Below are 14,952 nucleotides of genomic sequence, written 5' to 3' on the forward strand. Positions count from 1 at the left end.
AACTTAAGTCTGTATTAAGTTTATCTCTTTCTGTCCTATCATTCTATGGATGTTGACAAATTTATAATAACATTTCCACCATCATAGTGTCAAAAGAATAGTTTGACTCCCTAAAAATCCCTCTATCCATCTATTTATTCCTCCTTACATCCCCTGGCAACATTTGATCTTTTTATTGTCTCCATAGTTTTGCCTTTTCCAGAATGTCATCAAGTTGGAAGCACACAATATGTAGCCTTTTCACACTGGCTTCTTTCATTAGGCAAAATGCATTTCAAGTTCTCCCATATAATTTTGTAGCTTGATAGTGCATTTCTTTTTATTATTGAATTATATTTCATTGTATGGATGTACCATAATGTGTTTATCCAGTCACCCATTGAAGGGTGTCTCAGTTGTTTCTAATTTTTGGAGGTTATGAGTCAAGTTGCTATAAATCTTCATGTGTAGGTATCTGTGTGGACATATATTTTCAACTCATTTAGGTAAATACCTAGGAGCATGTTTGCTGAATCACTGGGTAATCTTATGTTAATTAAGTTTTATAAAAAAAAAAACTGCCAGACTGTGCTCCAAAGTGCCTATGTCATTTTTTCATTCCCACCAGCAATGAATGAGAGTTCCTGTTGATTCACATCCTTGTCAGCATTTGGTATTGTCTTCTTTTTGGATTTTAGCTATTTGAATAGGTAGATATGTAATAGTAGCTCATGCTTGTTTTACTTAGCAATTCTTTAATGACATATACAATAATACTGAGCATCTTTTCAAATACAAATTGCCATCTATATATTTTCTTTTTGGTGAGGTGTATGTTCAGATCTTTTACCTAGTTAAAAATATTTTTTCAATTACAGTTTACATTCAATATTATTTGGTATTAGTTTCAGGTGTACAGTGTGGTGGTTAGACAATTATGTACTTTACAGAGTGATCCCCCAGTATTTCAAGTACCTACCTGGCTCCATACATACTTATTACAATATTATTGACTATATTCCCTATGCTGTACTTTACATCCACGATGGTTTTGTGACTACCAATTTGTAGTGCTTTACCCCTTCACTTTTTTCACGCAGCCTCCACAACCCTCCTCTCCTTTAGAAACCAACAATCAGACTGATCTCTGTATCTGTGAGCCTGTTTCTATTTTGTTTGTTTATTCTTTTGCACGTGTTTAATTGAGTTGTTTTCTTATCTGAGTTTTAAGTGTTCTTTGTACATTTTGGATACCAGTCCTTTATCAGATATATGTTTTACAAGTATTTTCTCCCAGTCTGTGGCTTGTCTAAGAATGCTCTTAGCAGTATATTTATGCTTTAAGGAGAAAGGGCTCTAAAAATACAGTGTTACAATAACAGTAAAAGAAAAATTTCATAGCAGACGTTTTATGTTCTCTCTCAGATTGTGTCAGGGAACTCTGTCTGTGGACCCAGCAGACTGTCATTAAAAGGGGAGAGTCTGGTCCCGGAAGCTGTGGCTCATTATGCTGAACTAGGTGTTGTGCAGCAGGTCTGGGAATGACAACAGGACCCACCCCTGAGCTGTATCACTTCTAAATTAAGAACAGTTTGGGAGCTGTGTTTATAGTCCAACCCTGAGCCCCCCTGCATGGATTGTACTACATATGTATAGAGTATGAATTTCTGTCCATGAATCTAAGAATGTATGAGATGATCAACTTTTTAGTTTCCTTTAATTCAACCTACTACCACCCCTGAGCCCCAATTCTACCAGTTGGACAGGAGACCCTATCTTTTTTTTTTCTTTTTTTTTTTTCACTGTTGTCTTGTGTCCACTTTACTTCCAGATTCAGGATAACTCATTAGAAACTCATATACCTTTAAAAGGAGAAAAAACACCAAGTGCTATCTTTCTTCCTGAGATAACCAAAAAAAAAAAATGTCAATTTTCTGCAGCTTCAAATTCTCCAGCTCAGCTTGGTCACTCATGACAGGTCCCCATACCTCTTCCCACCGCTGGAACAGGGCCACGGGGCGGATCTTTGCAAGCAGGCTTGGTTGTGGTTCTAGCTTCTGCAGGCAACCCTATACCCTGGATCTAGTAACACCTGCAGGTGTTCATCTCTGGTTGTTTAGGAGACCCTATCTTGATCATACACGGGTACCCTGCCCCTCCTGTAGTCCAGCCAGAATTCAGGAAGCTTACCTGGTACCTAGAAAATGGTGAAAGGGCCTCAACTTCCTTCCTAGTCTGTACTGGTTGCCATCAGCAACTTCACTGTCTAGCCCATAGTGATCTCTGAAGTCTGGCAGCTCTCTGCCCCCATGCTGCAATGGGAAATGACATTAACTACTGAGGCTGGGTCCCTGAGTCAAGGGCACCTTCTCTGCAGGCACGAGCCAGCACCCCTGAAGCTGTTATCCCCTGGGGAGTGCTGAGAGTGAGTGCTTGGTCCCACTCTTCACAGTATCTACACCCCTCTGCCCTTCCCTCCCTTCCTCTTGCATCTGTAAAGTACTCTGTCTCTTTTTTGTCACCTTCGAGGGCACCTGTATTATGTCTTCCAGGGGCTTTTATAAGAGCCTAGAAGTGCCTTTGACTATAGGTTTCTTTAGCTTTCTCCCTGAAAAAATTCCTGGGCGGTGTCAAGAAAACTCAGAAAATAATACTAATTAATATTTCAATAAATAATGCTGCTACATTTATTTTATCTTATACTGGTACCATCGCCACCTGGAATACTTTTAGACTGCCCTTTCACCACTGGCCACAGAAAGCCACTTGTAGATAGCAACAAATATATGACTGGGATTGAAAGATTCCACGGTGTTTAGGTGTTTCCAAATGTCTACAGGTTTCCAGCACTGCCTCCCAGAGCCCATCCTAACTATGTGGTTCCAGGGAAATACCTCTCAGGCAACGTTAAGCAAGGATATCAGGAAAGTATCTGTTTTTCCCACCCAGCTACCCCCGGTAGACACTCCCCTCACGCTACTTTTCCTTGTAGCCTTGGCTAGCTCAGACCTGAGAACATCCGATCAGAGTGAGACAGTGGAGGAAGCAGCCCCACACAAAAGCAGCTTTCTGAAGGTTACCAGCAACTTCCTTCTCTGTGAGCACAAGGAACTGATCTTTGTTCTTCTCACCCTCCTCTCACATTTGAAACTGTTGACCATCATTTGACCACCATCACTGTTGAACTCTCTCTGTCCTTGGCTCTTGTAACCCTTGGGTAAGGACTCCTTATCAGATTTTCGTGTGGCATAGGCTTAGAAGGATGGCTAATACAATGGAAGTCATGTATGGGATTCAGAGTAATTTCAACTGGCCCCAAAGACTGACATACAAACAGGATGGGACCAGGGGATGGTAATCTGACTTCACATGTAGAAAATATCATGGTCAGCCAACCTCCTAATGTAACTGTTCACGGGTTAATTTGATCTCTGACTCATTAACAAAAGTGATCTTATCATTGCCTGTTCCATCCTGTGAGCCCTCTCTGTAAAGAGATATGTTGACAAATATAGGGAGACAGGTGCCAGTGGAACAGCCAGCAAGTTGAGTAGGTCTAGAGATCACATCATATGAGGAACAGTTGGACCTGTGGTGGCGCAGTGGATAAAGCATTGACCTGGAACACCAAGGTCACTGGTTCAAAACCCTGGGCTTGCCTGGTCAAGGCATATATGAGAGGTGATGCTTCCTGCTCCTCCCCCCCTTCTCTCTCTCTCTCTCTCTCTCTCTCTCATTTTAACTCTCTCTCCTTTCTAAAAAATGAATAAATAAATAAATAAATAAATAATAAAAAAAATAAAAAATTCTTCCATATGAGGAACAGTTGAGGCCACTGATTATATACAGCTCACACAAATTAGGGGATATTTCAGAATGAACATGAAGCTGTAAAAGATCCCCTAATTTTTGTGAGCAGTGTATTTAGTTGAGAGAAAAAACTATTAAGGATATGTATAAAATTTGCTTTCAGGTATTTGGAGGGTTTTATAATAAAGGAGGACATTAATATATATTCTTGTAGTTCCAGAAAACAGGACAGGGACAACTTGATGGTACTTAGGGGGGTGGGGGATTTGAGGTTATAATAGAGAAGACCTTTCTTTTATCACTGTCTTATCGGACAGTGAGTTTTTCCAACATAAGTGAGAAAGCAATGACTGGATATTCAACTATCAGACAGGACATCAGAGGGTCCTTGCTGGAGTGAGAAACTGAGATGACTTCTGAGATACCTTAGACAACCTTGCAACTCAAAATCTTAGAGTAAGAGACTCCCATGTGTAATCCTTAATTTCTGCTGCTGAGCTCACAGCAGTGAGGGAGGCTGGTCTAGAAGAAACCAAAATAAGTAGATGAGGGGAGAGAGATGGAAAAGATAAAACAATAAAACAACTGTTTTTGTTTATTTGTTTGTTTTTATTAAGTAAAAGGGCAGGGAGGCAGACAGATCCCAACCGGGATCCACCCACCCAACAACCCCCTATGGGGTGATGCTCTGCCCATCTGGGGCCACTGCTGCATTGCTTGTTGCTCAGGCAACTGAGCTATTTTAGCACCTGAGGCAAGGCCGTGGAGCCATCCTCAGTGCCTGGGGCCAACTTGCTCTAAACATTCAAGCCATGCTGTGGGAGAGGGAGAGAGAGAGAAAGGGTGAGGGGAACGGGTGGAGAAGCAACCATCTGCTTCTCGGTGTTCTCTGACTGGGAATCAAACCCGGTACTTCCACATGCTGGACTGACACTTCTGTTTGTTTGTTTTTAAAGAACTTACTATCTGCCAGAATCCGTGCCAGGCACCACATATACATTTTATTTAATCCTCAAAATAACATAAATACTCTGTTTACAATAAATTTACTTAAAGTTAGGAGAAAAACATTGTCTAACAAATAATACAGATTTTAGGTGGTACAAGTAGCAGAATGAGTAAAGTTTGGGAAATACTATTCCAAATATTTTGATAGCAGGACTTTCCAATTTAGGCTCTCTTATATTCTGACTGCTGAATACAAGGAAAAGAAAAACTTAAAAACTAAGTTGAATGTGAATTAATTCTCCTATGTTTTGATGGGTGGGTAATTTCATATGTTACAATACGGAAACCAAATTGACCCTTGAAAAAATAAAAATTAAAAAATAAAAAAGATATGATTGTAAAATCCAGAGGAAAACCCCAGGTGGGGCCTAGTCGAATAAAGGATGAAGTTTCCAAGGTATGCACGTAGAATGGCTAAGGGGAAGTGATGACCCTGTGAGTCAGGGCCCAGGACCCACACAGGAGTCCTACGGGTTTGAGAGGCCCGGGTGCAAGGTGCAGGGGCTTACAGACCTGTTTTGGGAAGAATGCTCATCACCTTTCCAGTGATAGAGGGAAAATTTCAAAGTTGAATTGGAAAGTCCAAAAAGAAGATAGGAAAGTAATAATGAAGATTAAATAGCTGCATAGCATACTTTGGCCCAGGTGATTTACATGCAAGATCTCATTTGTTTTTCACAACAATGCAGCAAGAAAGTTATTACATTTCATAGATGAAAACTCAATTTACTGAGTTATTTAGGAGATAACTCAGTAAATTGCCCAGGGTCCAGTGTTCAAGCCAAGATTTGACCCTGGACCACCAGTTCCAAGCCTGCACTGCCTCCGCTGCACCACACGTTCTGCCTGAGCAAGCCTCCTCAACCCAAACAGCTTTCACTCTTGTCACTCAGTTTCTCCAGTCAAGCGGACACACCTAGCCTCCAAGAGAGGGAGGGGGTCGGGGGAGGCATGCTTGAAGAGGGCTGCCTCTCTCCTGAGCTCAAATGCTACAGACGGTGAGCAGAGGGTTTTGCAGGGCCTGATCAAGTCAGAAAAAGAAGCCATGCATACGGGAGCAGAATTATATATGTAAAGCCTGTCCCTGATGAGGCACTAGGCTTAGAAAAATCCACTGGGCATTCATATACATTTTACACTTCTGCTTTGACCTGTTCCCCATCTCAAGAGTACCACTCACTTCCAGGAATAGTGGGCCAAGGTTATAGAAACATTCTAGATTAGGACATCTAGGATTATAATAGGACAATCTGAAAATAAGGGCTGTGTGTGTTAGTTGGCTTCTAGCAGGATCCATGGGGAGGTAGGTACTCAATGAATGATTTGGAGGGGAAGGTGGCAGGTGAAGCACCTGGTCTCTCTGCTGCCTCTGGTTGAGGACTATGTCTTGCAGTCCTGCAGAGCGACACAGTGCCTGGCATATGGCTGGCCAGTAAAATATTTGTTGAGCTGAGCCAAATCTTTCCCTCAGGGTCTAAAGGCTCCATTCCTGGATCTGCCCGTCTGTCAGGGAATGTGTGTTTCATGTTTGTGGCTGGGGCTGTCTTTGGGGGGTTTCCTGAGGGCTTTACACTCACTCACTCTCTGAGAGTGTATTCACAGTCATTATGTTTAGTGGAAATGCCCACCTGCCAATCTAATCTGGAACAAGAGCCCGGCCCTTTCTGGGGTGTTATTTCTCTCTAGTCAGTTCCCCTTTCTGCATTTGCGTTCCGGCCTCAGCCCTAACATGTTTTTTCTACAAGGAGTAGTAGGAAAACCGGGTAGCTCACAAAGGCTCCTCTTCATTTGTTCTTGATACCTTGCTTCTGTGTTTCTTGAGAATGCCACTGGGCTTGTACATTTGGTCTCTGGGAGCTGCTTTGGATGGACATTTGTGACAGGTATGTTCTTATAAAGCTTGTATGCCTGGGGAGCGTGGTGTGGGGTAGACTGCATCTGGTGCAGATGTTCAGATGTGGGGCTGATGGCCGGCAAGGAAATGGATAAGAAGGGGTGTGGAGTACATGCTTAAAACCTTTAACCCTGAGGCTTGATTCTCAGACTGGCAGCGTTTAAGATCGAGCATTACAAAACTGTCTTTCGGCCAGATTCCTTTCTCTGCTTTAGTGTGCTTAGCGACAGGACTGGCAGGAAATAGAAGGGGCCACTTAAACAACTGACAGCTACTCTTGGCTGTGGAGTACTTGGTGCTCCTAGTACCTCTACTCCAGGGCAAGCTATCCAAGGAGACTGGTCCTGTACGAGTCCCTTGGGCCAATTGGAAGGTCAGAAGAGAGGAGGTCAAACCCATCGCCTCTGCAGTGGCCTCTGCTTTTTGCTTTAGCCTTTCCCTTCTTTCCAGTCCAGAACCTTTCTCCATATCTTCCCATCCAAGTGCCCCATTTCAGTATTGGTCCTTGGCACCAGAGACCCTAATAGCTCGTTCAGAAAGAAATATCTGGGCAAAAAAAGAGTGCAATCAGTGGTTTACTGTGTTCTGCATACCACGAACATATTTGCATTTGCAAATATGCTTAAAATAATGCCTTCACGAATAGTTATTTCAGGTTCTGGAGAGACAGGTGAAAATAATTTTGGGCCAAGGGAACTTCCCAGTCTTCTCAAATTTTTATCACCAAGGAGATGACCTGTTTCTCTGACTTGTAACCTACATCTTGGGACTAAGGCTCTGAACTAAAATGACTCGATTTAACTATGGCACAAATTCACAGTTCTGTGATATATCTTCTGTTTACTGCTGTAGATGCCATTAGTGCTATTTACAAAAGCTATCCTGTACAGATGGAAAGCTTTTATAAATTTCTGTTCATTTGTGTGCTCTAAATATATTATTTATTGAGTGCTTATTATGTTCCAGATACTGGGTTTTTAACAGGGAGCCTAAAAGCTAAAAGACTCAGTCCCTATACTCTCAAAGCGTCTAGCTTAGTGGGAAAATAGTGATTGTGCTCACTGTTTAATAACTATGTCTTTGAGTTTGATATTTTAGTTACTCTGATATCCCTGGATGTCAGATGTCCCTTCCTGGTGGAGGTGATGGTTGGATTTTATGGAGATGAGGCAGGGCAGGGTGGAGGGTGGGAAGGAGAGAAAGAAAACAAAACAGGTGAAAAGATGAGCCAAGCCAGATTCTTTAGGAGAAAATCAAGGTTCAAATACAATGTTTCAAATATCAAATAGGGGTGGGAGTGGGTTTAGGGGTCTCTGGGCCTGGAAATTGAAGCTGTGAAGAGATCAACTAGAGCAAAACATGTCTGAAACAGACAAGGGGGTGGCAGGGAGGCTACTGGGTGGTTATTCTAGAGTCCAAGCAAGGGTTAACAATTCACCTTTTGTGGTCAGGAGGATAATAATATTTAGGAGGCAGGAAGGAAGGACATAGGCTGGGCATACCACCTTTACTGGACCTTTATTCTCATACTAATCTAATTAGAGACTTGTTTCTGAACAAGTCAGAATATACATGGGTGTATATTCAGGCTGAGGTTTGGGAAATAGACACCATTTTGAATATGTGTTGAAGAAAAGTATGTTTTCAGTGCTCTTCACCCCCCCTCCCATCAAGACGGGAAAGGTCCCATTCCCTCTTTTTGTGAGGATGATACCTTTCTGAATTCCATTTCTTACTTAGATAAATTAACTTGAATTTAACTTTTCATGGCTAAAACCAAAAAAACCCAAAAACACAAAAAACAGTTCTCCCTTCCAGCTAGCATCTGCATTTTAACAGGGGCTTTCAAAATTGCTTTAACCCAAGGAATGAGTAATTTGGGAATTCCAAGCACCAGAGTATGGCTGGTACTCGTAATGGGCAGAGGGGGACATCTCTCAAATTAGGCTCTTCAAACACTGACTTTCTCTCTTTGACCATGATTCTGAATCTGAGAGAACAGAAGGAGGCTCCCTAGGGGGCCAGGATTGGCATGGCTGCTTTTAGTGTGTCCTATTGGTTCTATTCTTTGCAGACAGAGCCCTTGACACAGATTCAGAGTACCTATTAAAATTTTGCATGATGCTTACCTATCGGCACCTTTTGGCAAAATGGAAGAAGCGGTCTCCAAAGCCATTGACAATTTGAAAAAGTCATGCTCCTTGACACAGAAAGGTCCGATTCTATATATAATCAGGAGAGCTGGGCATCTGTCTTGCAGACAGACTTGTTGGGAGACAGGAAAAACTAAATGCTATCGCCACGCTATGCTCAATCTTATAAGCAAGTGCGGAGAACAGACTCTTCATTTTAATCCTTTAGTTACCAACAATATTGGGGAGTGAATTAAAGCATCTGCTACTCCTTAAGAATCTGCATAGCCCTGGCTGGATAGTGTGGTTGGTTAGAACATCATCCTGATATGCAAAGGTCGTAGGTTTGATTCCCGGTCAGGACATGTACAGGAACAAATTGATGTTTCTCTCTCTCTCTCTCAAAGAATCAATTAAAAAAAAAACAATTTCTTAAAGAATCTGCATAGTCATCTCTTCTTTGTACCTATGCATTTTTGATGCTTCCCCATTCTTATCCATGTGGAAACACTGTGCTCCAAAATGGGTGAGGGAGAAGACAGATAATGAAAGGAAGACAGTGTTAGAAAAGGAAGACGGAAAAATTCTTCAAAACTGGGAGCCCAGGGGGATTTGCTCCCTTGAGGAAGCTTGAACTAGAAAGACGTGCCTGGTGGGGAAGCTCGAGGAAAGCAGAGCCCAGGATGGGTGACATGTATCCATAGCCAATCATCTCATGTGTCTACACCAGAAAACATGAAAACATGTTTTCGTGAAGGCATCACTTACACTCATCTCTTTTTTTGTCATGCCAACTGCCCCTATGCTGGCTCAGCCTCTTCATCTCAGGCCTATGAGTCTTTAATCATGACTTTCTTTTTTTCTTTTTTTTGTGACAGAGACAGAGAGAGGGACAGATAGGGACAGACAGACAGGAAGGGAGAGATGAGAAGCATCAATTCTTCGTTGCAGCACCTTAGTTGTTCATTGATTGTTTTCTCATATGTGCCTTAACTGGGGGAGGGAGGGCTACCGCAGAGCTAGTGACCCCTTGTTCAAGCCAGTGACCTTGGGTTTAAGCTGGTGAGCTGTGCTCAAACCAAATGAGCCCGCGCTCAAACCAGCGACCTCGGGGTTTTGAACCTGGGTCCTCTGTGTCCCAGTCCGATGCTTTATCCACTGCATCACCACCTGGTCAGGCTAATCCTGGCTTTCTTGATCACTCTGATATCAGACCTCACCTCCTTCTTTAGGCTACTGATAGGCTTATTTTCTTTAAACCTTCATTTTATATATTTGTTGCTCCCAAACTATTAATCTAAAGCAGGGGTCCCCAAACTACGGCCTGTGGGCCATATGCAGCTCCCTGAGGCTATTTATCCGGCTCCGCTGCACTTCCTGAAGGGCCACCTCTTTCATTGGTGGTCAGTGAGAGGAGCACTGTATGTGGTGGTGCCGCAAAGCATGGCGTTGCTCATGTACAGTACTACTTCCGGTGACTTGGGATGCATGCCTCATGGCTCCAGAAGCACGTCATATCACTTGTTACAGCTAGCAGTGACAAATATGGAACCAGACATTGACCATCTCATTAGCCAAAAGCAGGCCCATAGTTCCCATTGAAATACTGGTCAGTTTGTTGATTTAAATTTACTTATTCTTTATTTTAAATATTGTATTTGTTCCCGTTTTGTTTTTTTACTTTAAAATAAGATATGTGCAGTGTGTATAGGGATTTGTTCATAGTTTTTTTTATAGTCCAGCCCTCCAATGGCCTGGGGGACAATGAACTGGCCCCCTGTGTAAAAAGTTTGGGGACCCCTGATCTAAAGTTCTTAATTCTCTTTCAAATCAAATATAAACTCCTTATCTGATTTTCTAGGCCCCATTAAGCATCCTACCCAACATACAGAAACTAATTTTTCATTATCTTTTCAAAGTCCACCTCTCTTCTAGTATAGTCAGCTTTTCTCACTGTCCTACAAAAAGGCCTTGATCATTTCCCCATTTTCATGTGTTTTTATATGCTATTATATTTGATCATGGCTTAGAAAGTTGCCAAAAAATATTATACCAATAGGAAGCATTAAACATAGGGTTATGTTCTGCTCTTATACCTGTGCATGCATATATGTGCATATCAAGAATATGACTGAGGCCCTGGACAGTTGGCTCAGTGGTAGGGCAATGGCCTGGTATGTGGATGTCCTGAGTTCAATTCCTGGTCAGGGCACAGAGGAGAAATGACCATCTGCTTCTCCACCCCTCCCTTTCTCTCTCTCACACTCTCTCTTTTCTTCTCCCACAGCCATGGCTCAATTAGTTTGAGCAAGTTGACCCTTGGGGCTTTAGGATGGCTCCAAGGAGCCTTTGCCTCAGGTGCTAAAAACAACTCAGTTGCCAAGCAATGGCCCAAGATGGGCAAAACATTGCACTGTAGAGGTCTTGACAGGTGAATCCTGGTCTGGGTGCATGTGGTAGTCTGTTTCTGTCTCCCCTTCTCTCACTTAAAAAAAAAAAGAATATGGCTGAAATATCTATCCAATTGAATACAATTTAACATTTAAAAGTAGTTTATCAGCAGGCAGTAGTTCTTGGAGACACATCAACTTGATGCCTGGAATGCAGGGTTGTACCTCTTCAGGAATCTGTTTATTTTATTTTATTTTGTTTGTTTGTTTTGTTTTAAATTAATTTTAGAGAGGAGAAAGAGTGAGGGAGAAAGACAGAGAGAGAGAGAAGGGGGGAGGAGCAGGAAGCATCAACTCCCACATGTGCCTTGACCAGGCAAGCCCAGGATTTTGAACTGGCAACCTCAGCATTCCAGGTCAATGCTTTATTCACTGCGCCACCACAGGTCAGGCTTCAGGAATCTGTTTAAAGGGCTGTCATAAAAAGAATTGTTGAAAGCTTTGCAAAGCCCTTTAAGAGCAGAGGCAGAAGGCCACTATGTTGAGTTCTAGAAAATCAACAATTGCTAATATGAAAGAAAAAGAGCAATTCTCTGAGTAAGATTCTGTTAAGCAATGTAGTGGTAATTCTCAGGAGTGAGAGTATCAGAATGACAGGGCTTAGTTGGAGCCAGTTCTGGGTAAAAGCCTCATCAGAAATTGACTCTCCTGCAAATATCACCATGTCTAGCTCATCTTTTTTTATTACCAGGATACAATTCTGAGACTAAGTCTGACCTACTTTTATACCTTCACTTCTCTCTCTGGGCCATAGGATTGCTTGCTATTCTCCATCTCTTCTGAAGCTCTGGATCAGCTTAGCAGATCCTCCTCAGATAGGAAGATCCTCCAAATGCACCATATCCTATACTATGCTAAAAATGAAAGAAATGGACTCAGGATGGGGGAAAGGGAAAGGTGGTGTGTCCAGGTTGTCTACATTATTTTTCCTTCTTTCTTGGAATGTAAGGAGTGACTTAAAGGAAACTTAAAAGTTATAGAGTTCAACCACTCACTCAGTTCAAGAATCCTTCCTAAAATGTCTCCAACACATCATTATCCCACTTTTGCTTAAGCAATTCTGGCAATGAGAAGCTCATTACCTCACAAGAACATCCAGTCTTTGGTTGTAGCACTCTATTCAAAGTTCTTCTTTACCTGCCTGAATTTGAAACCTGGATCCCTATAACTTCCAGTTTTGGAAACTACTTGCCCTTCAGCAACAGTGCATGTGCCGTCCCGTCCCACAGGAGGGCCTATAAATATTTGCAGACCACTGGTATGTACTTGCAGGTTTCTCTGCTTCAAGTTTATCACTCCCAGTTCTTTAAGCTGTTCCTCATTTGACACACTGTCATTATCCTCCAGTGAATTGTTTGCTCCTTTTCTTGATAAGTTCTGATTTGTCATTGTCATTCAAGTACAACCAACTTCACCAAAGGTGATACCACAGGTAATTCAGTCTGATAAGCACAGAGTATAGTAACCAAATTCTGCACTAAGATTTTAGTGAATTCTTGATCACCCATGCCCCCCTAACATTTATGTACTATGGAGCAGCTATTTCTCTATTGACCACTTATTCCACTTCATAATCGTCATTTTAAAACTTAAGATCTTGATGCTTATCCTCATGAAATTCATCATGTTAGTATCAGAGTCTCTTTTCAGAACTTATTAATATTAATTCAGCTGACCAACTGACCAGTAGCTATCTGACTCATTTTTGTGTCATCAGCATATTTGAAAGCAAAAGCATGATCTGTGCTTTCATTCATAGTTTTACTCAGTTTGTGAAAGTGAAAAAGTAAAAAACCAATCCTTTAGTATCTACTCTGCTGTGAGCCTATTAAACAAGAATGATTCTTGGCACATGGTTGTTGAACAAATGAATGAATGAATGAATGAATGAATCAGTGAACCAACTGATACCTTCTCCTCATGTCCCATGTTTAATGTTTCACCATACCCTATTGATTATAATCCTAAATATTGCTTGAACCTATTCACTTCTTTCTACTTCTGCCCCTTCCACCCTAGGCCAAACACCATCTCCTTTCACTTAAATGACTGTCAACTGATTGGTCTTCTGGCATCTGTTCTCGCTTCCCTACTAGCCATTTGCTACACGGTAGCCAGAGTCATCTGTTCAAAATGCAAGCCTGACTATGTCATTCCTCTGCTTTAATATCCTCAGCGTTTTCACATTGCTCTCAAAATAAAGACCAAAATCCCTAATTGAGTCATAAGGTACGAAAGATCTGGCTCCTGCTGACCTCTCCAGCCTTCTCTCCCACCTCTCTATTCACTTTAGCACATCTGTTTTCTGCCTCAGTGACTTTCACGTGTTGTTTCCTTTGCCAAGATTCCTCCCAAGCCATTCCCCAACCTTTCACCTACTTAGCACTTACTCAGTCCATTCTGTTTATCTATTGGTGAATTACAGACTGCCCCCAAATTTAGCAGCTTAACCCAAGAAGTATTTTACTCTCTCTCAGTGTTGTGGGTCAGAACTTTGGGCAGGCTTCTAAGTGATTTTTCTGTTTCTTAGGGCATCAACTGAGGACACTTGGTGGTATTAGCTAATTAATGGACTTCTCTAGAGTTTCACTGTACAATTTGGTAGTTGCTAGCCACTTGTGGCTACTGATCATTTGAAATGTAGCTTGTCTTAATTGAGATGTACTGTAAATGCAAAATTTTAAAGATTTAATACAGGAAATAATGTAACATTTCCATTAATAATTTTTACATTGATTCCATATTGAAATTGTAATATTTTCCATATATTGAATTAAATAAAATATACTATTAAAATTAACTTCTCTTATTTATATTTAATTTTTTAATGTAGCTACTAGAAATTTTTGAATTATGTGGCTTGCTTTGCATTTCTATCGGGCTGTGCTTATCTAGAGCAAGAATATGTTTATCTATAAAGGCTAGTTAGAAAGTATTTTCAGCTTTGTGGGACATATTGTCTCTACTACAGCTGCTCAACCCTACTATTACAGTGAAAAGGCAGCTGGAAACAATAATTAAATAAATGGGGATGGCTGTATTCCAACAAAACTTTATTTGTAAATGTAGCTGGTGGCTAGATTTGGTCTACAGGCTGCAGTTTGATGACCTCTGATCTAGAGAATTCAAGCCACATGCCTGGTGACTTGGCAGAGGTAGCTGGAAAGTGGACTCATTTGGGACTCTTCACCCAAACACCTACACATAGCCTCTCTGGCACAGTGGTCTCAGGGCAGTGGAACATCTTACATGGTGGCTCAGAACTCCAGAAAGTGTAGTTCTTTCTAAGAAAGAAAATGCAAAGTTTCTTTTGATCTAGCCTCAGAAGTCCCAAACTTCCCTTCTACACATTCTGTTGATCAAACAAGTCTCTGAAGCCAGCCCAAGATCAAGAAAAAAACAAGATTCTGCCTCTTCATGGGAGGAGTAGCAAAAAATGTGTTCACTCTTAATCTACCACCTCGTTCTTCAAATCCCAGTTAGACTTATATCATTGGCCCTCAAAATATCATGAACCTCTCCTTTGTGTCATCATTCTAATTTCATATTTATTTATGTGATTATTTGATCATTATCTTGCTTTTCTACTTAACTGTAAGCAACTCTGTGAAGGGGAGCTATTTCTGGTTTTACTCATCATTATATTCCCATCACCTAGCACAATATCTGACTCAATAAA

General features: G+C 41.5%; 1 protein-coding gene across 7 annotated transcripts in view; it reads left to right on the top strand.

Annotated features, from left to right (window-relative positions):
* CD86 (CD86 molecule) overlaps positions 1-14,952 on the top strand; it is an 83,847-nt gene that overhangs the window by 18,048 nt on the left and 50,847 nt on the right. Inside the window, exon 1 of one of the 7 annotated variants that reach the window (XM_066241832.1) lies at positions 6,553-6,680. The exons of the other annotated variants lie outside the window; for them this stretch is intronic. Within the exon in view, the coding sequence (XP_066097929.1) occupies positions 6,664-6,680 (17 nt within the window). The 5' untranslated portion in view covers positions 6,553-6,663. Of the gene's footprint in view, positions 1-6,552; positions 6,681-14,952 lie in introns of those variants that run through there. 7 annotated transcript variants of the gene reach the window in all.

Source organism: Saccopteryx bilineata, chromosome 8, assembly GCF_036850765.1.
Source record: "Saccopteryx bilineata isolate mSacBil1 chromosome 8, mSacBil1_pri_phased_curated, whole genome shotgun sequence".
In the NCBI taxonomy this organism is placed as follows: domain Eukaryota; kingdom Metazoa; phylum Chordata; class Mammalia; order Chiroptera; family Emballonuridae; genus Saccopteryx; species Saccopteryx bilineata.